General features: G+C 48.9%; 2 protein-coding genes across 2 annotated transcripts; one reads left to right on the forward strand and one right to left on the reverse strand.

The window, feature by feature from the left end:
* The first annotated feature begins 7,243 nt into the window (after nt 1–7,243).
* On the forward strand, nt 7,244–9,403 carry LOC117861364 (uncharacterized). Its single transcript, XM_034744901.2, has 2 exons — nt 7,244–7,661; nt 7,836–9,403. Exon 2 carries the CDS (start codon nt 7,839–7,841, stop codon nt 8,625–8,627), a length of 789 nt encoding a protein of 262 aa, XP_034600792.1. The 5' UTR covers nt 7,244–7,661; nt 7,836–7,838; the 3' UTR covers nt 8,628–9,403.
* Nucleotides 9,404–14,289: 4,886 nt separating this feature from the next.
* Nucleotides 14,290–16,382, reverse strand: LOC117860805 (uncharacterized). Its single transcript, XM_034744190.1, has 8 exons — nt 16,246–16,382; nt 15,901–16,147; nt 15,543–15,689; nt 15,161–15,218; nt 14,995–15,087; nt 14,799–14,831; nt 14,478–14,569; nt 14,290–14,343 (listed from the first exon to the last, which is right to left on the reverse strand). The coding sequence occupies exons 1-8, from the start codon at nt 16,380–16,382 to the stop codon at nt 14,290–14,292; spliced, it is 861 nt and encodes a 286-aa protein (XP_034600081.1).
* Nucleotides 16,383–24,373: the final 7,991 nt, after the last annotated feature.

Here is a 24,373-nt window from a genome sequence, read left to right on the forward strand (position 1 = left end):
CCTCTTATATGACTTGATAAATTAACCACTATGTCTTAGATACAAAACATGTGGGAAAAATGATACTATTGCCTTGCTGGAAACTGACACATTTAGAAAAACATATCAAAATAAGCACTGCCTCGAATAGCTTACCATGAAGACCTTGTGGAGATAGGTCCTGTAGCATGGCCCCACATTCTTTGACAAACCCAACAGCCACCTGTCATTTGAGAAATATAGGCATACATTTCAGAAATTATATGAATATGTTGTTAAAAAAAGTAAGAAGTAGACGAGCGTGATCCGAGCTATGTACCTCAACACTATCATCAGTTGGATTTTCAAGGAGTACCGTAAGAAGCTCCAGCGCTACAAGTTCATGTGCCACCACCTGATTTACCACGTGTGCTATGAACTTGGTTGCTGCAAGCAATTGGGGCTGCAATCAAGGAGAACTTTAAGTAAGAAACATATGTAGAAACTGACAATCAGATACATATGCAATTCTTTGTACTCAAATATCTTCAGAATCCTAAATGATGCTAAGTTTCACCCTAATAAGTACATAAACAACAAAAGCATGGGGGTACATAAGCCCCATGTACAAACAGCATTTTTAGTTTGTATCCTTGAATTCTGAATCCAAGAAAAGGTATAGCCTATATAACTTTCCAAACCCGTAAAGACCCAGCTACAAATGGCAATCGATGCTATCCTCAAGTGTTGTGAACCGAGTAAATTTCTACCTTGTCAAAAAGGAATAATGTCCAACGTTTCTAAAGCTACAGGAAATAGGGTATGTTTGCATTCATACGAGATAATAGGGTATGTTTGCATTCATACGAGATAATCCTAAAAGGCATACATACACTAGCTACAGGAAAGAAGAAGCATGTACCAGTGTACATAATAAAGATTTCAACAAATTTTGCTCTGACTCAGGAAGCATATCTTGTATTTTTAAATGAGTATATCTTCTTATTACCTATAATAGCAGAAAAGAATTAGCAATTCTGATTCCTGAAGAGGCGCATTATGATCACCACCTCCATCAACCACTGAAATTAGTACAGGATACTAACTAATCACTACATCAAAGGGAAATTAGGATATGAAGAATCAAAATCTCTCATCCTCTGTCCAATATTGGTTCAATGTTGTTGTGCTTCGTCCTGCATATGATAACACACCGGCAGCATCGAAGCAAAATCCTGCTGCGGCATCACCGCATCATTATGGATCCATGCCAGGCAAATCAACTACTTGAAGCACCAAAATTCAGCCTTTGTGTCTTGGGGACGATGGTTGTGAACCTGGAGAGCGGCCGAGCGGGGGCGTGGCTGCGGAACGGCAGGCTCCGCTCAGCTTGGTGGGCGGTGCAGGTGGCCGGAGGCCGGACCATGAGACGGACGGCGGCGGCGCTCGGCCACGAGTAGGACGGCGCAGGGGTGGGCCAGATCGGCTCGGACGGGCCGAATCTGCATGACCGAGAGGCGTGTGTTGGGACGGTAGGAGGGCCAGCTCGGCCTCGAGGCCGGCGGGGCAGGGCAAAGCGCGACGCACGGGCGCATGGGGGCGGGTATGGGATGGGGCTCTGGTGGTTGGGATGGGCGACCGGATGCGCGCACGAGAGAGGAGGGACGTACGCGGGTTCTTAGCGATGGTGGGCGAACGACGACGGGGAGCGTGGCTGGAGTTTGGAGAAGACGATGGCGGAGATGGCGTTCTGGCGACGATTTTGCGGAGCTAATTTGCACCTCTTCCGTGGCACATGTGGATGCAAGCCGAGGAGGGGTGGGGGCGCCAGCCGGCTTCCAGCTGCGTCGCCCGGATCTCGTCGATGCAGGTCGAGGTCGCAACGAGGAACTGGAGGGGGAACAACATCGGCAGGCGGCGGCAGCGAATGGCGAGCGGGGGCGAGAGCAGAAGGAGAACTGGACGGGACGAATGGGATCTGAATGGATGACCCACGTTCGGGTTCGGGAAAAAAAGTAAAAAAAAATGGGAGAAGCGGGGAGAGAAAAAACCGGCGGGAGGGAAGGTGCGAGCCGGATCTGGCGGGTGAGCTCGGGTATATATTCATAGCTAACTATTGAAGTCTACGGTGCATTGTATACTAGCATTCAACCTGCTCTGGTTATTTCTATGGAGATTCATCAGGCACTCAACTTTCCTCTTTTTTAGCCTAGCAACACTCTTAGATATAATGCTTGCATCTTCGTCTGAAATGGATTGTGCTCCAGTCTTTGATCTAAAGTTTTTTTTTTCTGTTACCTACCTAAATCTGTCATTTTATTTACAATCTCATTATTTTTTATATAGTTTCTTCTACTCTACTATCTTCTCGTGGCAAATGTGTTTCTTCTCTGAACTTATAACACATTTTTGAACTACTAAACGATCTCGAATGAAAAAGTTGTCAACTACAAAGTTTAAAATCTCATCGAGCTCTACAATTTTGATATAAAGTTTGTATTCATCTGAGATCGTATGCAAAAATTTGTATTAAAAAATACGGACTCTAACTTTAATCATTCCCATCCTTAACTTCGTTTCTATTTACGGAGCCCAACAACAGTTGCGCCATCATCGTCGTCATAAATCTTAACGCCGCTCCCTTCGTAGGTCGCCTTCTATAGCGGCATTGGGACTCCAAACGGTGGTACCACTCAGAGCTGTGCCCGCCCCCACTTCCGTCGGAATGCACAAGTTCCATGTGTAGGTCCCATGTAATAAACGATGGTATTAAACCACCCACAAATATCTTCTACTACTATACTTGCAAAGAGAGGACTACTAGGGACAACACCAATATATTCTGAAGCGAAGCCAACATATTAGGAACAAGCGAATAATAACGTGAGACCAAGTAAGGACCCGTAGCAACACACGGGCATTTCTGCTAGTATATATATTAAAACAAGTAAAGTACGCTAGCAGTTCTTAAACTTGTTGCGTTGTGTCAAGCCAGTCCCTAAACTCGTAAAACGGCCAATCAGGTCCCTAAACTCCGTTCGGGTCTCATTTTGGTCCTAATCGGGTGGAAAAGCGAGAGAATACGTGACGTGGCTTTGCCATCGTGTGCAGGTGAGAGGAGCCATGTGGTGATGCAGACGCTGACTTGCCCTTCTTCCTCCCCCACCACCAAGATCTCATCTTTCTGATCTAGTAGCTTAGGCATGTAATTAGGCTAACTGAGATCTAATTCGGTCTAATCTTGACTTAACAGATCAAGTTAACGAACTAAAACTTAGAACATTAACATGTAACCGAAGAAGATTAGGCCTATTAGCATAGCAGTTCGTACTAGAATGCTACTGTGTAGATCAAAACATAGAAAACTAGTACAATGCGACTCAATTGCACACTAAGATTCAATCTACACAGCCTTAGGGTCCATGTCTAAATGCAATTGGCTTAACTGATACCAAATGAAGGAAACTACATTACTCAGTCTTATTACCAAATGAAGGAAACTACATTACTCAGTCTTAATCTAAACAGGATCTTAGGCATCTAAGAACATTAACACCACTTAGAGTAGGGATGAGATATCCAACCAGCAGTCATAGTTTGCGACGATCCGGTCATGATTGTCGTGGACGAGGTCGGGATGGGAACTGCCGCAGATGTACTCGCCGTAGGTGTACAAGCTTGACGTAGATCACGCCTGCCTTCGGGCCTCCACCTCGTCTGTTCAGGGACGACGATGGTGGTGTGGCGGTAGCCTTCGGGCGATTCCAGCGCTGCCACGATCGGGTTGGCGTGTAGGGGGAGTTCTGTGGAGGTTTTGGTGCGTTAGCAGTCAACCCAAAACCCGCCGGCTCCCCACTTTCTTATAGCGCAGGGTTGCTCGGGGCCACAACCATAGTTCGGTTGCGCCTCCGATCGATGCGCGAGGTGGACGTTCGTGAGGGAAACGTAGTCGGGCGTCACCTTATCCCTCCTGTTTTTCCTATCTGTTAGTTTCCCTTTTGACCACCTTCAAAATATTTCCAACACTACGACGCCCTCCGTGTGCCTGTTGGCGGGCCGCCAATGTCTGACCTCAACTGCTCCGGATTCGCCCCCAAAAAGGTGAAGCTCTTCTTCTGGGTGTTGCGGCATGGGAGGACGCGCACCAGGGACTCCCTTCACCACCACGGCGCGCTGGATACACCTGACTGCCCGTTCTGCCCTGGTGAGGTGGAAGACGCCGACCATCTCTTTGCTGCTTGCCCTCGGCTGGCCGCGTTCTGGGCTAGAACTTTGCCCGGCCGCGCGTCCCCGCTCTCCGCTCGTGATGCCGCCGAGTCCATCGCCGGGCTCTTCGCTGACGGCTCGCTGGGCGCCACCGCCGCCTTGGGTGTCCTGTGGACGCTCTGGAAATCCAGAAACAGGAAGGTGTTCGACGACTCCTCCCTCCCCGTGGATGCTCTGGCCGCCTCGCTCCTTGACCACGTCACCCCCCCCCCCCCCCCCCCCCCCCCCCCCCCTGTTTGTCCGTCCCGCTTTTGCCGGCTTCTCCGTGTAAGACCTTGGCTTGATCAATGAAGTTTCAGGTGGGCTTCTTGCCAACAAATGAAGCTAGATATTACCAGGCCATACAAGCACTAGAAAGTGTACAAGAGAGGGAGCGCATGAGTTTGTCTGACAAAGTTGCCCAAGGAGTTTGCCACATGGGTGATGTTGATAAAATAATCCCAGTAGATTGTCCACGCAGAACAATCATAGGAAGGGAGGCCACCAAGCACAGGGCTCAAAGTCTTGGCTTTCTAGCAAAAAGAAATTAAAAAAAAGTAGAACAGAAATTGGTCCGGATAATTGGCATCTTTTTTCTTTGCGAGGATTATTGGCATCTGATTGGCAAAATGGGAGAACCCGCCCTTCAAGAAAAGAAGACAATTGGAGAAATTATGGTCAACAAATGAGGCAGTAGTGCTAGAACTGATGTCAGTGTTTTAGTCTATGAAGCAAAATTCTGGGTTGATATATGATCAGGACATATATCTATTTACAATTGGTACCTTTTATGAATGTAATATAAATAATTTGAATCCCATTTTTATAGCTACAAATGTCCCTGTTCTAGGTGCATCATTCATTGGTTCACAAGCCGCGAGGTGAAAAAACTATGGACTATTTGCCCATAAATTATTAAGAATTAAAATTATATTTCTATATCTATTTTGTATGGTACGATTACCGAATGTACGTTCTCTTCTGTTCAGTTGTATGTTGTGATGTTTAGAGATTGCCAGAGCGAATACCAGGAAACTAATTTCTGCTAATGTAAAATATTACCTTAGCCGCAACATAGCTAAAGTTAAGCTTTATTTCATTTAGTATGTATGCTTTTGAATTAACTATATTCGTTGATATGTTCCTTCTTACATTCACAATAATATGAATGCTAGTATATGCTGACACCAACGTAGTGTTCCAAAACTCCAGGGAACCAGAACTAGTCTTTGAGGTTGGCCCCACAGCCCAGCGTCTGCGTGTCGATTTGATCGTCCGAGGATACGAGAAGGAAATCGAAGCGGCGGTGGTTTCCCTTTTCCCCTCCTCTCTCGTCTCTCCCCCTTCGATTTGGGTGGTTGAGAAGCTGGTGACCCATGACAGGGATGGCGATCCATGGGGGCAAGTTCATGGGTATGAAATGGACCAGGTAGAATACCTGGCATCTCTTGCTGAACCAGAGGGCGTTGAGGATACGTGATGGTTTCTGTCATGTGCACAATGCTTTTGCTTTTCAACCTAGTGTGTAAAGAAATAAGTTTAGTGGTAAGTCTAGATGTCAAGGGATTGCTGGCCAAACTCCAGGAGGGACTGTAAAATCTGTCAATCTTCACCAAGTTTTTGTGATGTCTGGTTGTTCTCTACCTAGTGTTAAGCTATGTTGGTCAGTAAAAGTGGAAACTGTCTGTTGCTGGATGTTGGTGGAGCTGGTGTAAGTTTTCCCTTTTGATTTTCGAACTATGCTTGTAATCTGGTAACATCATGATGCTTATAAGAGCTATTATGTTGAACCTATATTACCTGGTGTTTGTTGAAACATTTCGTTTCTTGCATTGGTGAATTATTGATCTGCTGGTCAGGACAATGTTCTTAGTTGCTTGCAATCAGGCAGGCAGGCTCAGGTTAGGACGATCCACATCATTCAGTGAGGATGCTCTTAATTCTGGCAGGACTTACACGTCATGTAAGTCCGTATATTGTATATTGTTGTTCCTGCTTCATGTACCTTTTATGTTGCCTTACTCGAACAGTTAAATGTACCTACTGGGTTGCATGTTGGGGTGAGCCGTATTGGATGTGATGCTTTTTACTTTTTACTCTCTGCATCAAAGACTGGTTAAAATTCTCTTGGTAGCGGCATCGGCTCTATGAGCCGAATTAGGATTAAAAACTAGAACATATATTAAGCTTACATAATTTCTATCAAAATGCACTCTCTCCAATCTCCACTAGTCACTGTTATTAGAGCCTGCCTCAAGAGTGGTTTTGAGCATTTGACTCTGTACATAGCCTAGATCTTCCCTGTAAATCGACATTGCCAAAATGGTGGTGTTTGGCATTTGCATGTTTTTTATAAGTTTTTTTTCATATGAAAAGATATGTACTGAGTTTTTCTTTCACGATCTTGCTAAATTTATTTAACCGAAAAGTGTCCGTGTTAATGGGTCTATGTGTTATGATTGCTTGTAATTATAAAGAATAAAATCTATTGATCAAAATACCTTATCTCCAAAGGAGAGGGGAATTAGGATAAATTTCCAAATAGACCCTAGATGTCACCTTTAGTCCTGACACCCTCTCACAAGAACAACGATAGCTGCATTTATCACGAGTCTCAACATGTTGCAATAGACCTGATCATTTGTCGGGTCGAGTCATGTTTGGGTTGGGTTCTTTCGGATTTAGGATAAAAAAAGTTAGCCTGCGCCCAACTTGTGCTGACCATCGGGTCAGATTTTTTGCCCGCGCCCGACCCGTCACATGATCGGGTTGGTTTCAGGTTTTATGTGCAATTTTCGGGTTGGGTCGTGCTTTTTCGGGTTTTTTAAAAAATTAGCCCGTGCCCAACCCGTGTTTTAGATCGAGTCATAAATATTAGCCCGCACCCACCCAACATATTGACTGGGTTGGCTTTTTTCAGGTGGATCGGGTCGGGTTTGTCGGTAGATCTAGTAAAAGCTCTTTCTAGACCCAATGCCAACACATTTTGTTAGATGTAACCTCGGAATGCTCCATGCAAGCTCCGAGTTTAGAGGTTTTATTTTAATTTGTGTAGTAGAGCATAAATAGAGCATTTACAAGATTTCCTGAAATTCACGCGAATGTTTCTCAAATCCCAGTCCGGTAGAACGTCTATTTCGTGAGTCTGGCCCTTTGTCCCAGCTCAATGAGCTTCACCAAATCTACCACTTGGACCCACACGTCAGGTGGTCCCCACATTTCATTGACTCTAATGACATTCATAATCAAAGCAGCAATGTTTCAAGTGGCAAAACGGCAAAAAAAGAAAAAAATAAAAGAAGGTCACAACACAACCGGTTTCTCTTTCCCCTTGCGCCACTTTTCTGTCTCTCTCTCTCTCTCGATCTTTCGGTTCAATTTCCCCTACAGCGAGCGATTCAGAACTCAGATCGCCCCATCTGAGTCCAGCGCCGTACTACCCCGCTGCCATCGGCCAGGTTTGCCTCTCATTCGTATCCCTAACCCAAACGATTGAACGGGATTTATGGTTTGTGATGAAGTGCAGAACTGATCTGAGTGCATAGTGCAAAGTACACAGTTCTTTGATCTGAGTGCGAAGTTCTTTGATTCGAGTCCAAAGTTTATGATTTGATGTTAAGATTTCTCTGTAGGCGATGAGAAAGAAGAAACAGGGCAGGACGATGCTGCCGGCGCGGCGTCCCCGTGTCTCTACACGAACGCCGCCGTCTTCGTCCGCTGCTGCGGCGGGCCCGCGCGGCGGCAGAGGCTGGCTGTCCGCCCTCCGCCGTGACCCCGCCAAGCGGCCGCGCCGGGCCGACGACGACGGCACGCCGTTCACCGACGAGCTCCTCCTCGCCATCTTCGCCGGCGTCCCCGACCTCGCCGACCTCGTCCGCTGCGCCGCCACCTGCCGCCGCTGGCGCCGCCTGGTGTCCGCCGAAGCCGCGCTCCTCTGCCGCACACCTCGGCGGCCGCCGGACAGGTTCATCGGCCCCCTCGCCCTCGGCTTCTTCCACCGCCAGGAGAACGCCGCCGCGCCGCGCTTCGTCACCATGGCTTCCGCGTCGTGCCGCTTCCCCGGCCTCCTCCGGCAGCCGCCGCCGTCGCTGAGCACGCTCGTCGATGACGGGCTGTTCGATGGCTCTTCCCACATCGTGGCCTCCAGGAACGGCCTTCTCGTCGTCGACCTCCGGCGCCGGAAGCATGATAGAGCAGTCAAGCTCTGTGTCTGCAACCCCATGAGCGGCGAAGTGCACGTCCTGCCGGTCCTCGGAGACAAGGAATGCATCGGGCACTATGCGTGCACGGTGCTCACTGCAGACGACTGCTACGAGAAGGCAATCCACCGACCGCGGTCCTCCTCGTACTTTCGCCTGGTCATGGTGTACACCCGGAGTGGCTTCACTGCGTTCCGGAGCTACTCGTCGGAAGGAGGCAGGTGAAGAAGCAAAGGTGACCAGCGCCAGGCTCGGCCAGAAGCAGATGGGCTTGACTCACAGTGGCATCGTGCAATATGGTGGAAGGCTGGTGCACTGGCTGGGTAAGAACGTGGTGTTCGTGCTTTCCCTCGCAACGCTGCAGGCCGTGGTGGTAAGCGTGCCTCTGTCTGGAAACGGCCATAAATTCGACATGGAAAATACCTTGTTGGGCTTGTCTTCAGAGGGGAGGCTCTGTGTCATTCAGTTCGACCACCTGTTCCTTGCAGCAGCCAATCGGAGGGTCCCCAACAACCCGAACTGACAATGGGTGGGATAGAACGATCCTTGCCTGAAGATGTGACTAATGTTAGGCTGCGGTGGTTCTGTGAGAAGAGCGGGATAGTTTTCCTCTCCGCAGTTACTGGGGACAGTGATCACTGATCACCGGAAGAGTGACATGCATGCTCTGAGCCTAAAGACGCGGATGGTTGGGAAGCTGCTGAGCCTTGGCAGGGACGGTGATCCGTGGGGGCAAGTTTGGCATCCCTTGCTGAACCAGGGGGCACGGTGGATATGTGATGATCTCTTGTGTACTCAGGCTCAGGTTTTGATGATCCACGTCATTCAGTGAGGAGCTCTTAATTCTGGCAGGGCTTTCCGTCATACCTGAATCTCTAGCTGAACCAAGAAGGATGATTGGGCCTATGTAAATCCATATGTAACATATTTGTGTTCCTGCTAGTACCTTTTACGGTTCAATGCACCTATGGGGTTGCATACTTGCATGTGTTGTTTGAGCAGCGCTGGTAGTGAGGCCTTTGCTCTCTGCATCAAACACTGGTTAAAATTCTCTTGGTAGTGGCATCGGTTCTAAGAGCCAAGCTTCTCGCAAGACCAGCAGCCATGGTTTTCATGTGTTCTCTCACCATTGCAACCTGAAATAATCGAGATGCCCTAAATAAAGATGCATATTAGGATCTAAAAACTAGAACATATGTAACACCTACAGAATATCTACCTAGGTGTACTCTCCACTAGTCATTTTGACTAATGATGGTGCTGGCCATTTACATGGTTTTTTAATTTTTTTCACAAGGAAATATTGTAGGAAGCTCACCCCCCCCCCATCTTGCTAAAATTTATTTAATCAAAAAGTGTCCATGTTATGGCCTATGCATTATAATTCCTTATAAAGATTAAAAAACTATAGTAGGTCAAAATACGTTCTTCCTCTCTAAAGTAAGAACATGTTGCAAAATTCCCCCTAAAAGATCTGTCTGGACCCAACGTAGAGCGTATAAGTATGGCTGTTGCTTTATATTTGCAAGATTTCAGGAATTCATGCTACGCATATGCAGCAAAAAGGAAAAGAAAAAAAAAACTCAAAGCCCAGCCAAGTGGATCATCTTTATGATGAGGCTGGTCCCACAGCGCAGGGTCTACGTGTCGGTTAGGTCGTGCGATCAGCAGTACGAGAAAGAAATCAAAGCGGCGGCAGTTTCCCTTTCCCCTTTCTTCGCCTTCTCTCCCGATCTTCCCGTTCAGTTTCTACCGCGAGCGATTCAGAATCCGGATCTCCCCCTCTGAGTACAGCGCCGTAGCGCCCGCCGCCGTCGGCAAGGTTTGCCTCTCCTGCGTACCCCGGACCCAAATGCACTCAGCTCCTGTTCGTGTGCACACTGCACAATAATTCACAGCTGTTTTTTTGATATGAGTGCAATGTTCTTCGATTTGAGTTCAAAGTTCATGGCTTGATGATTGCTATGTAGGGGGTCATCTGCACCGACAGGAAGATGCAGCTGGCGCGGCAACCCCGCCTGTCATCACCGCCGCCGCCCTCTTGCTCCGCCGCGGGGGCCCGCGCGATGGCAGAGGTTGTCTGTCCACCCTCCTGCGCGTCCGTGCCGAGCGGCCGCACCGGTTCGACGACGAGCTGCTCCTCGCCATCTTCGCCGGTGTCCCCGACCTCGCCGACCTCGTCCGCTGCGCTGCCACCTGCAGCCGCTGGCGCCTCCTGGTGTCCTCGGAAGCCGCGCTCCTCTGCCGCACACCTCGGCGGCCGCCCGGCAGGTTCGTCGGCCCCCTCGCCTTCGGCTTCTTCCACCAACGGGAGGACGCCGCCGCGCCGCGGTTTGTCACCACGGCCTCCTCCAGCACCCGCCACCGTCCCTCCGCACGCTCGTCGACGACGGGCTGTTGGACGGCACTTCCCGCATCGTGGCCTCCAGGAACGGCCTCCTCGTCGTCGACCTCCGGCGGCAGAGGCATGACAGGACACTCAAGCTCTGCGTCTGCAACCCCATTGCAGGTTTGGTGCACGTCCTGCCGCCTCTCGGGGGCAGGGATAGCGTCAGGCACTATGCGTGCACGGTGCTCATTGCAGATGACCGCGACCAGAAGACATTAGACCCACCAGGGGCCTCCTCTTACTTCCGCCTGCTTATCGTGTACAACCGATACGAATTCACTGCGTTCCGGAGCTACTCGTCCGAAGACGGCAGCTGGAGCGCAGAGGCAAAGGTGAGCAGCACCATGCTCGACAGGAAGCTGATGGTCCTGGCTCACAGCAGCGTCGTGCACCGTGGTGGCAGGATGGTGTACTGGTTGGCCAAGAACATACTGTCCGTGCTGGTTCTCGAAAAGCTAAAGTTGGTTGTGGCGAACGTGCCTCAGTCCAGAGACGGCCAGAAATTCACCATTGAAAACACCTTACTGGGCTTGTCGCGAGAGGGGAGGCTGTGCGCCGTCCAGTTCAGCCATCTGTCCCTTGTGCCAGGAAATCGCCTGTTGCTGGCTGGCTGTAAGTATCTTTGCAGCCTACCTCTCAATCCACCCATGTACCAGTAAGCTCTTCAATATTAATACAAGGCTCACTTATCTTTCTCACAAAGTTCCTTAATTTTTTATCTAAACGGGTTGTAAGTTTACAGTCTGCTTCTCCTCTCTCTCCTCTCCTCTCTCCTCCACATCAGCATTCAGCCTAGCTCTAAACGGTACAGGTAGAACAATCCTTACCTGCAGATGTGACTTCTGTTAGGCCGCGGTAGTTCCGTGAGAAGAGCGGTGTCGTTTTCTTCGCTCCCGTAGCTGGGGACAGTGACCACCGGAGGAGCGAGATGTATGTTCTAAACCTCACCACACGGGTGGCTGAGAAGCTGGTGAGCCATGACAAGCCGGTGAGCCATGACAAGGTGTTATGTAAAATTTGAACTTCAGACTTTTGCGTTGAACAACATAAAGAATTCAGGAGATTTGCTTAACTCCAGTGCAAGCTCCAAATCGGCTCGCAAGTGGTGCAAGGCGTGCCAGTCAATTTAACCTCAGAATTGACAAGATAAACATTAAATTCCCTGAGCCGATCGGCGGCGAAGCCTTTCGAACTCATGGGTAGGTGTTTTTAGAATAATCACGACAACATGCAGATATTCAATGTAATCACGCCGTGTAAATAAAGAAAGCATTAATGGCATGTGCCATCGGCTATGTGAGCCGACGGGTTAAGATAAAGTATTATAAACAACAACCGTAAGAGGAAGCCCTTGCTAACCATGCACACATCAGATAGGCTAACAGATCTAGTCAATGTCTTGATAAGTGTACTTGAACTTAGATAAGATAACACAAATGAGAGAGCATTGACATCAATCTACTAAAAGATTAGAACACAACAACCAAGGACCTCTTGCCTACCGCTTACAAGCTAATTAAGCTAATGGAATCTAATCAATGTCATGACCGTGTAATTGAACTTAGACAAGGTAACACGACGAGAGGGCATTAACTTCAGCCCATTAACCTAACAAAACAACCTCGCGGCAGTAAGGCATCGTACGCGCTCCTATCGGCTCAATGACGTCATCATGCTTCTGTGAGAAACAGATAAGACCCAACCGAAGCATCGACTCTCAACAGTAGCGTGCTGACGTCAAAGGTCCGACGGTTAGCAATACAAATGGCAGGGATAAAAATCTATCGGACCTAGCATATATAAAGTGATAAAAGCATGCAAGATCTACCGGCCAATACAATCAGATAATTGTGAACTTTTAAACAAGGCAAAGGTGCTAATGAAGACAACTTAACTAGATCTAAACCGTTTGATAACTGTGAGCGCTTAAGCAACCAAGAAGCTGATAAAGACAACCTAGATAGATCTAAGCAAACTTGATAACTGTGAGCAACCGTCAAAGACAAGTAGAATATTAGTCAAAGCTTAGGAACTTCTACTTGCAATCTAAGATAACTCGATAACTAGCCACACAACCGAATATCAGAATATAAGACGTAACGTAGAAAGTTTTGATAGAGGTCGTAATGACCGGGTGACGGAACTTACAAGCTCACCTAAGATCAAAACCGATGCAGCCGTGCGCGCAAGAAGGAACTCGTCAAAACTACACTACTCCTACTCCCCTATTCCTAGGATTTTGGCGGTGTGGCACTGAAAGTTCCCTACTCCTAGGATTTTGGCGGTGTGGCACCGAAAGTTTGTATTGATTGATTGAGAGCTAGAGGTACACATTTATATCATAGACTAATGACTCCTTAGCCGGCTACGACAATGATCCGTACAAAACTTGCCTTAAAACAAAAGGAAATATCAAAGATATATGGACTCTAATCTCCCAATCGCTCTAATTTCCCTTATAAATAAGAAGCTTCCTCCGACCTGTCCGTGCAAAGACCAATTTCCATGCGTGATTAACCTGGACTTCTCTTTTCCATGCGGCAACTTGCTTTTCTTCTTATTCTAATCATCTTCGCGTAGACGTGCTGGCCTGCATGCTCTTTCTTTATTCTACTTATCTCTTCTTGTTTGGCCGATCCCATCAAGTCAAATTAATCCTTGCTCCTCAACGAAACATGGGATTTTATCGGCCGAGTGTCAACACAAGGGCGGTGATCCGTGGGGGCGTGTTCATGGGTACGAAATGGATCAGGCCGCATACCTGGCATCCCTTGCTGAACCTGAGGACATGGAGGATATGTGATGGTCTGTGTTATGGGTATGAAGCTTTTTGTTATCTACCTTGGGTGCAAAGAAGTCGGCTGAGGGATTGCTGGCCAAACTCCTGGTGGGACTGCAAAATCTGCCAATCCTTACCAAGTTCTGTGTAATATTCCTTTGATGCGTGGCCTAGTGTTTAGCTTCTACTATGTTAGTCAGTAAAAGTGATGAATGTCAGTTGTCGGATGCTGGTGGAGCAGGTGTTAGCTCGAGTTGAGAATAGGGTTGGAGTTAGTGGTAAGGAGTCATGCTTCTCGCATTGGCGAGATTGTCAGTCCCTTTTAATTTGGTTCTCAGAACTATGCTTGTGTTAAGAATAAATAGTTCATTGCTTGCATTGTTGAATTTTTTTTATCTGCTTGTCAGGAGGAGGATCACACTTAGTTGCTTGCACTACTCATGCTCAGGTTATGATGCTCCGCATCATGCAGAGAGGGACTCTTAGTTCTGGTAGAGCTTGCACAGGTTAAACACTTATTCAAGTGAGTGACATGTTCAAAGTTGGTAGTGAAAACAGTTCATGTCTGAAATCATGATGTGTTGATATATAACCAATATAGATGAGTCAGAGTGGTCAATTGGTTTTCGGAGAAACACTTTACCTTTTGGTGAGAAGAGGTAGAAGAGTGGGATCGGATCATCGGAGGAACTGGTGCAAGGTCTGAATTCTGAAAAATGTCAGATTCTGAATTCGGAGAAACACTTTACCTTTGCAACTAACAAGTTTGCAGCCTAACAAAGATATATAAATCGTTAGCATTCAAGTAAGCAAAGAGATTTCATAATAAGCACCATTTTGATGCATAACTTCACAACATGGTACTGCAAAATTGATAGTCAAGAAAATATGGTAAGAAATATGGTACCTGAGTACCGCCATTAGCTGCCAAAGCCTCTGAAATCAGTTCAATCCCATGAGCCTTAGCTTTAGATCTGGCAAGAATCGCTTGTGCTTCACCTGGTGTCCGTTACCAAAGCATGATAAAGAAAACTATCCTGGAGAAATTCAAAATCTTTTAACTGGAGAAAATGCTAAGTTTAAAATGCTTACTTAACAAAACTACAACAGCAATCCAATCATTGAAAGCGAGCAAGACGGTGGCAGATTGATTTATTGCTGAACAGGTTTACATTTTACAGAAAAGAAGGCATGAAAAGAATAAGTTTAGAATAAAATATTCACATACCCTTTGCAAGATTAGCCTGGCTTGTCACAGCAGCTGGTACAATAAATGAAAAAAATAGCAAACAGAGTTATATCCTTCTCTTGGAAAAAACATTAGGGACGAACTAAATTAGTTTAACATAGAACTCTGTCTCCAACTTATCTCTCTTTTTCCAGAAAAAAAATTAGATCAACCTCAAATGGAAAGGAATCATCACCTTCTGATTCATGGATTTGGACACGCTTTTCCAATTCTGCCTCTACTTCCATCTCCATTGCTACTTTAATCACATGTGGAGGAGATATGTCCCCTGCATTGTCAATTTTGAAACATAAGAAACAAACACAGGTATAACTTGGAGATTAATCTGGAGAAATACATACTGATCTCAAAACAGATACACTCCAGGCCCCAATCCATTGCTGCCTCATTGATCAATCTCTGCAGAAGATTGACAGAAAATGTTATTCACATAGCAAACAAAGCAAGAGACCAATTGACAGCAAAAGCTATTCACACTCGGAGATTGGAAGTAGCAGGTAGCCCTCAAAACTACTTATAGATCTTGATCTACTGATGGCCAAGACTAGCTCACTAGAAACAAACACTACATGTAAACCTTGATGACCTCATAAACAAAAATATTTGACAGCAAGACCAAACAAGAGAGGAATGGCATCGAAGCAATCATAGCCTATTGCTTGCTCGAGTACATAGCTCATATGGAAAAACAAACAGCTCGAGATTGGAATTAAGATAATGTACCACAATGTTCTCATTCAATGCATCTCTCTCCTTAAAAGCCTTGTCCAATGTCATTTTCCCAAGCTCACTCATTGTTGTTTGTGCAAGTTGTATGACAGCAGAAATTGGATTCTCCACACCATAGGAAGCGAGGTATGGATCAAAAATCTGCAAAACTCAGCAAATGTTATAATTAGCACCAAATCTGCTACACTACCACTACACTAATATGCTGCAATTGTAAAGGAAATGCAGTGAAACGGATAAGAATAGAGCTACTCCTAGAGCAAAAAAGAAAAACACGCAAAAGGTAGGTTCAATCTCAATTTAGATTCACAATCGCTCGGTGCCAGAGATTATGGTCGACTGTTGCTATTACCTTCACGAAGAGTCCGCCGTCGATCTGCAGGTAGACGCCGTTTCTAGTGAGGACGGACTGGTCGGAAATGGGAATCACCTGCTCCTTGAGCGAGTGGACGAAGACGATTCTGTCGACTCCGGGCACCAGCAGGTGGATTTTGGGGGTGAGCATCCTGTGGTACTTGCCCAGCCTCTCCACCACGAAGGCCTTCCTTTCCGGGACAATGGTCACTCCCCAGTTCACCGGCGTGCCCAGCGGGTCGCACCTGGAAGCAACACGAGCGCAGGGAGCTCAATCTCGGCTTCCAGAAGGCTCCCGAAGCAAGCGAGAAGCGAGAGAGAGGGAGAGGGGGTAGGGTTTTACCGAGGGCTGCCGTCACGGGGGTGGTACTGGGAGAGGGAGCGGGACGAGGCGGGGGCGGCGCCGGCAGCGGCGAGGTGGCGCGGGAAGAGGAGGAGCTGGTGCGTCGGGGTGGCGGAGCGCCAGAGGAGGCTTGCCATTGTCGTCGTCGTCGGGGCGGCGACGGAGAGCCCCTTTTGTTATCGGGTTTGAGGCTTGAAAAAGAAATGGGAACGAGAAATAGGTGCTCTCAGCTCAGCAAGCTGTTTGGCTGCCGCTTCGAATTGCAACGAGGTTTTTTTGGGAAAAGAAAAAGAAGACCAATTTTTTAACGACCCTGGGCAAACCCTTCGAGTAAATCTTAATCCGAGTCCCCCAATTTCCTCTGTCTCAGCTCTTCCCGAGCAGGAGTGCTCCACCTCCGGTCCTAAGTCCCGTCCCCTAAGACCCCGACCCACCCCGTCGGTTCCTTCTGAGTTCCCCAAGGCAGTGTCCCTTCAGTCTTAAGCAGAGGAGAAACCGAGAATGACCGGTGGATGGACGGGTGGACCCGCAAATCTTTTTCCCAGATCTCCCGAGGCAGACACACTCGAGCGGCCTGCATCGCTTCAGAGCTCTCCCGCCACGTGGCGCAGCTTCTCCGACGTCCGCTGCTTCGCCCAGTCACCGGCCGCGACCGAATGGTTTCCCGCGCCCTTCTCCCCAATCGCTGCAGAAGCCCCTCTGCACCTTTTCTGCAGCGCCTCATCTCGCTCGCACCCTCGCCAACCGCGCCTTGGTGCTCCAACGCTGCTATGGCAGAGCTTTGCCGCATGCTGCGTCCAAACTACCTCGCAGCTCGCGCCCATCATCACCTCGCCGGATCCCCTGCTGCAAGGCCCGATGCCTTCCGGCTTTTCCGCCGCCTCTCCACAGTTGTGCCGCCCCGAATGCGCTACGCGATGATTCCTCCATCGCCAACCCCGACTCCGGCCGTGACAGTTCTTTTCCGCCTTGCAAGAACTATGCCCGGCAAACCGCTGCTTCGCGCTCGCCCGCACAGCCGCAGCCCGCCTGTCTTGTCACCTGTGCAACCTCGCTTGCCGCGCTGTTCCCCCTGTCACACCCATCAGATCCGCCGCACGACGACGCCCACCTCCGCCAAATCTCAACCACCGGCAAAACCGCGCCTGCGCCGCCTTGTCTCCAGTGCCCAATAGCCAAGGACGCTATCTCCGAAGTCTTGTTCCGCCGCCCATCGCCGCCCAGTCGCCGCCATGGCAGCGCACTCCATCCTTTTCTTTCGGTCTGCGTGCTACTCCAACTCTCTCTCTCTCTCCGCGCAGCTATAAAAGGGAATGCTAGAATCCTACTGGAGTCCCCTTCATCACTGTTGCCTCGCTGCCTTGTTTCCCCTGTTTCGTGCTTGAGCGCCGCCACCTAAGTTCTTGAGAAACTCTCTTTCCTGCTCAACACCCGCACCTTCCCAATCCACCCAGCCGCCTGCTCCTCCACGCTGTGCTAGAGCTTCCTTGTTGTTCACAAGAAGCTCCGCCGCCACCGGAGCACCGCCGGATATCGCCGCCACCAAAGCCTTAGTGCTTAAGACCTTCCGCCCACGTCTACTCCTTCCCGACCCCAAAAGGCTTCACCTATAAACCGAAGGTAAGCTACCGACCCCTTACCGGCTCGCCCGACCCTAGCTGTTCGCCCGACCCCTCTTTCCATCTCGCCCGACCCTGTCTGTTAGCCGACCCCTATCTGCCTCGCCCGAGGACTCGGATGTAGCTTTTTCCTTGACCCGAGGGTATCTGTGTAAGATTTCGGGGACTTCTCAGTAATAGATCTGAGGACCCCAAACACAGTTATTCCTTAAGGTTTAAGGGTCAGATCATAAGTTTCTCCCAATCTGACCCTTGATCTTGTTCTCTCTCCACTGAAGCTTGAAACCCCACACTCTTTCTGTAGCTTTGCTACAAGTTTTTGGGCTAAGACTTGCAAGTGTTGCTGTTGAAATAACCGTCTAAACACTAATCCCTACATTGCATGCGTGTAGAGTTTCGTCTTGCTGACGACGTCTACGAACTACACCCGGTGCCAGAAGACGAAGCTGTAGCTGAGCTACCAGTTCCATAAGCCGAAGTCGCACCAGCTGAAGACCCGCTTCCCTCCCCTCCGCTTGAAGGCAAGCCCCGGAGCATGAATCCCAAAGTTTTCCCCAAACTTGCGCATGCCTTCTTTCTTGTGGTTGTGCATTTACGTATAGGAGTTGTTTGCAACCTTAGATGCATGACATAGTTCCCTGATCTGAACACTAGCTGTTGGACCGAGTAGTCGCTATGCTTAAATAGGAAAGCGGTAAAAGTCGAGTGATTTCCTGTCACTCGCGAGTTATAGGAATTGTTTGTTTCCCTTTTGTTACAACTATAAGGACGATGGACGGGGCAGGGTTTTGGTTAACTCTTTGGTGGTCGGCTGATCGTCCCATCTATCTATGGAACTTGTTAAGGCCCGACAGTGGTGGTGTTCATGATCAAGTGTTTGAAAGTACTACTCTCATACCTATTATGGGATGGGGAAGCCTAGTACCTGATTGAACTAGGACGTGGCTTATACCCCTGCTGTCCCTGGAACGAGGTTCCCATGGTGCATCATGTGGGTGCAAGTGCGGTCACAGTACGGTAGAGGCCGGGACTGTGGAGCGTTGCATGCCAAGGGAAGTTTGGACCTGACACGTGCCTGGGAATTGATGGGGACGGCCGACACAGGAAGCGACCCTTGTGGTGCGTGGATGTCGTGAGGTTAGGTTCACCATGCATGGTTAAGAAACCCGAATCGATTTGTCTGCCTCTCACAGTTTGAGACTGCTTGATCGCTATGCTACAGTGAGTAATGAAGGAGTCTGATGATGACATGGTCTTGATGATGAGTTTATATACATAAGGTTGGATCCATGTTTGCTTAGAATAAGATGCCAACGTAGACTGGTTAATGAACGAAGAATTTGAGCTAAAACTTGAAAGCAAGGATCTAACGTAGTCGCTTTTGGCAAATAAACCCCCACAGCCAAAGAGCCTTGCATGTCTAGGCGCGGTGGAGTAGTTTTACTACCGGTCGGTTAAGTCTTGTTGAGCTTAGCAGCTCAGCCTTGTTTGTGGCTTTTTTCAGGTGAAGCCGCAGCTCCTGAGTTTGCTCCCGTTAGCACTTGGCCACCCCAGCTCCGACGGTTGAGTGGGACCCTTCCTCGGACGGCGAGGAGAGGGATCTCTGATGTCCCGATCGGCCTCATCAGGGACATCCGACCCCGGCGCTAGCTTCCGCTACTTTACCTTTCCGCTGCTTTTGAATCTTGTAAAACTCTGATTTTCATTGTGTTGTCGAACTAAATGATCAAACTTGTTTAACTCAGTGGATCTATTGCATTCTCTGGAACCACTCACCTACGTGTGAGTTTGCTAAACTCGGTCCTGTTAAGTGGTTTAATCGGATGAAATCCGATGGCACTTCGAATTATCTTGACTAAGGCATAAGTGTCGTGTGTCAGGCAACCGAACTGTGCTTTAATCAAGGTAATCCGAAGTGGATCCGCCACAGCTGGTACTAGAGCAGGTTTAGCACAGAGAAAACAATAGGTTCTAAACACTTTCTTTTAAATAAAAGTTGCAAGAAAAATGTTGAAAAATCTCGTATGATCATTAAGGATGTCTTTAGTACGAGAGGCCCTAGGGGATTTTAGGGTTATTTTTAGGTGGCTAATACTTATTGGTTATCTTTCTAACCCCCCAGCACTTCGCCACATGTATCATACGTGTGCCGAGTTCCGCATCACGAGTATGCGAGGGTTGATGGGGAGTTCTATTCAAAGAACCCTATCATCGCGGTTGTTTCGCCCACATCTATCACACGTGTGCAGGTTCCGTGTGTTAATTCATACGTAGGGTGGTATGGTTTGATTCCAACGAGCCTATCATCACGGTTGTTCGCCCACGTCTATTAAACGTGCGCTGATTCCGCATCTCGAGTATGCGAAGGGTTATACGGTTTCATTCAAAAGGGACCTATTTCCACGGTTGTTGCGCTGTCCATGCAGCCTTAAACGCATGTGTGCCATTTCTATAGTGAACGGTAATGCTTGGGGACGCTTTCGTGGGTGCTGGCACGAAAGGTTCATGTGGTTGTGTTTTCTGCAGGTACACTAACTGCGCTCGCTAGGAGACGCTACTAGAAATCGACTAAGTATTATAGGGAGAGACGTACTGGTTGCCTTGCCACCGACACTGACTTCGTAAGGCCAAGGTTTTGGCAGTTGTTTGGGTTGAGAGGGTGAAGTAGGTCGTGCATGCGACATGAGCCGAAATCTGTGAACCCACCTCTCTAAGCAACCTTGCCTTGGCTAAAGCCCTTCTTCGGTTTTAAGGATTTCTAGCTTCCTTCCAGCTTGTGCTTGGTCAAATCCGAGTACTTTTCTGTTCGACCTGTTCTTCTTAGAGTTTCTATCTCACGTCGGTTCGGTTTTGGTTCCAGATGGCTGCTCCAGGACACGTGCTGTACGGCGCTGACGGCATTTCCCATTCGACGTGCTTACACTTTGAGGGCTTTCCTGCTATTCTGTGGGACACCTTAAGGTGGTTCGGGTATCAGTCCCCGCCTTTGTACGTGGGACGGATGTACCAGGAGCACGGAGTACAGAGGTGCAACGTGCAGGTGGTGGTGCCTCCACCCCCTGTGCAGCCCGAGTGGCCCCAGCTCGGAGTCTCGACTTGCGGGCACACTCTGGAGGATACGTGGGAATCAGCTGCTCTGTAGATCCTCACCCAGTTCTGTCAACTAGACCCGCTGGAGGTCACCTTGGACCCAATCGGCTTGTTCCCCTCCAGGGATCGGCTAGACCCAGCGTGGCTGGATCGTGTCAACAACATGGAAGTGTTGGCAGCCTCCCATTCGCTGGTTACCATCTCTACCACCACCAGATGCATGTCAGCCTTGTATCGGCTGATTGAGCTCCAGGGCCGAGCAATGGCTATCTTGGCTCGAATAGCCATAGATACCCAAGGGCTCTTCAACGTCGCCAAGAGAGACTTGGCGGGACAGACATATCAACTCATCTAGAGAGGCATCCAGATCTATGACATGCAAGACCGAATCTCTGAACTCGAGGGAGAAGTGACGGATCTTGTGGATGGCATGATCGAGCTTTCCGAAGAGAAAATGGAGGTCGAGATGGAGCTAGCAATTGCTAATGCTCATCTGGACGAGCACCACGTGGAACTTGATGCTATACACGCCCTTGAGATGCAGCTGGACGAATAAGAAGATCCCGAGGAAGTAATAGGAGCGGCCAGCATGGACATTGAGGATGGCGACGCCCCTTCTCCGACTCACAGTGTACCCTCATAGATTGAGAGTTGTAGGGAGCTAATCTTTTGTTGTACTCCTCGGCAACCTAAGTTTTGGATCGTGATGTAATAGGTTAGCCTTGAGTTGAGTATTCCTCCTGTGTTTTGGGGAACAACAATGAAATGCTCTTAGTGAAATCAGATCTTGACTTGACTTTTGACCCTTTTTGCGACACGCCTTCGAAGCCAAGTTGTGGGAGTTTTTGCTGTAACCACACACCCCTTTCGGTGGGTCTGTTCAAGTTTGGCCGACCCCGAGTCACAAGGTCGGATGCGCTCGACTCCTCGAGGCAGCCCTCCGCCTCGCCCGACCCTGTGTGGAACAGTCCGCTTCGCCGACCACTGGTTTCACTATCTCGCTTAGCCGACCCCTTGGCCTAAGATCGGATATAATGGAACTCCTGGAACATGGTTATGGTTCGCCCGAAGTGTGTGCAGAACTAAGATAGTTGCTAATTAAAGATGACAAGAGAAAGTGTGTATCTCTTTAGTCAAGACATGTTGTTGTGTTGCCTTGACAGCAAGGGTCGCATTCGAGGATTTAACTTATACGTTCCCACCTAATTGGAATACTTCTGAGGATATGGAATTAATGGAACGTTGACTCTTGTAGATGGCGCATCGCACCCGATTTGGCTCGGTGCCCAGTGGTAGCGAGCAGAGGCAGGATCTACCTCCGCCTCCGCCCCCAGCTTCGCTGGAAGCCCTCCTAGCGGGTCAAACGGAGCTGCTAAGGCACATTGTACAAGGACAACAACAGCAGCCCCATGGGGGAAGAGCCCATCAACCACCCCAAGTTGCTCGTTACGAGGACTTCTTGAGCACGCAACCCCCTCTGTTCCAGAAGACACAAGACCCGCTCGATGCTGTCGCCTGGATTCGTGCCATCGAATCCAAATTCTCCCTCCTCACCGCCCATTGCCTGGAGGAGAACAAGGCTCGGTTCGCCGCGCAGCAACTGCGTGGTTCTGCCCTTCTTTGGTGGGATCACTACCACGCCATGCAGCCGGCCGACCACGTCGTCAACTGGGAAGAGTTTAAGACGGCATTCAGGAGCCATCATATCCCTGAAGGTCTCCTGGAACGCAAGCTCAACGAATTCCTGGCCCTTACCCAGGGAAATCGAGATGTCTTGCACTATGCACAGGCCTTCAATGATCTGTGCCGGTACGTTGGATACCATGCGGACACAGATGAGAAGAAGCAGGATAGGTTCCGCAGAGGGCTAAGCTTGGAGCTCAGGGAAAGGTTAAACCCGATAAGGGTGAATACGTACAACGAGTTGGTCAACTTGGCCATCTCACAAGAGGACTGCATGAAGGCTCTGGCAGCCGAGAGGAAGAGAAAGGCTCCACTGCCAACGCCCAGCCCACCTCCACAACGTTTCAGAATGGTTCCACCACAGGCACCCAGCCGACCCCAGCAGCCGAGAAGATGGGTTGCCCGATCCCCGCCTTTGGCAGCACTTCGTTTTCAGGGTTATCAACCTCAGGCACCACGGCCGACCCTACCGCCGCCACCGCGCCCAGTAAATGGTAGCCGCTGCTTTACCTATGGTGATGTGGGGCATTTCGCCAAGGACTGCCCCAGGAATCAGAATCAGCGCCCGGGGCAGAGCAATGCGATGCTCAACAAAGGGAAGAGGCCCAAGATGCAAGTTTGCCACGGTTGGCTGAACTTCACCACCGTAGCAGAGCTTCCTGAAGGTGCACCGATAATGACGGGTACCTTTCTTATTCACAGTCTTCCAGCTTTAGTTTTGTTTGACTCAGGAGCCTCACGTAGTTTTATTGGAAAAAAGACTAGTGACAAAAATGGGCTAAAGGAATGCCAAACAAGAGGATCTTTTAGGATATCCACCCCGGGTGGGGTAATCACATCTGATAGGATGAGTGTCAATGTGCCTATCCAGCTAGGCCTAACCCTTTTTAAGGAAAATCTTGTTATTCTCAATCTGGAGGGAATTGATGTCATCCTAGGAATGGATTGGATGACTAGGCACCAGGTTGTGTTAGATATCCCAGCCCGAGCTATCCATGTCAACTCACCCCACCAAAGCCCCTCTGTTGTCCTTTTGCCTCGCCAAGAAGATGTAACTTCTTGTGCGTATCCTGCAATGGAAACCCGACTGAAGGACATCCCTGTAGTCTGTGAGTACCCTGACGTGTTTCCCGATGTTTTGCCGGGCATGCCTCCCGATAGAGATGTGGAGTTTTCCATAGAGTTGATTCCTGGCACCGCCCCTATCTCCAAAAGACCTTATCGGATGCCACCCGCTGAGCTGGCCGAGTTAAAGGACTAGCTGAAGGATCTGTTGGAAAAAGGCTTTATCCGACCCAACACTTCACCTTGGGGTTGCCCAGCCCTGTTTGTGAAGAAGAAGGATGGGAGTCTACGCATGTGTGTTGACTACCGACCCCTCAATGCGGTGACTATCAAGAACAAGTATCCCCTTCCCCGCATTGATGACCTGTTTGATCAGTTAGCTGGAGCAAGAGTATTCTCCAAGATTGATCTTCGTTCCGGTTATCGCCAAATCAAGATCAAACCCTGTGACATTCCCAAGACTGCCTTCTCCACAAGATATGGACTCTATGAGTACCTGGTTATATCTTTTGGACTCACCAATGCCCCCGCTTACTTCATGTATCTCATGAACTCGGTGTTCATGCCCGAGTTGGACAAGTTTGTGGTGGTGTTCATTGATGATATCCTAGTGTACTCGAAGAACGAAGAAGAACATGCTGATCATCTTCATGTGGTTCTTCAACGGTTGA

Source organism: Setaria viridis, chromosome 6 (assembly GCF_005286985.2).
Source record: "Setaria viridis chromosome 6, Setaria_viridis_v4.0, whole genome shotgun sequence".
Taxonomy (NCBI): domain Eukaryota; kingdom Viridiplantae; phylum Streptophyta; class Magnoliopsida; order Poales; family Poaceae; genus Setaria; species Setaria viridis.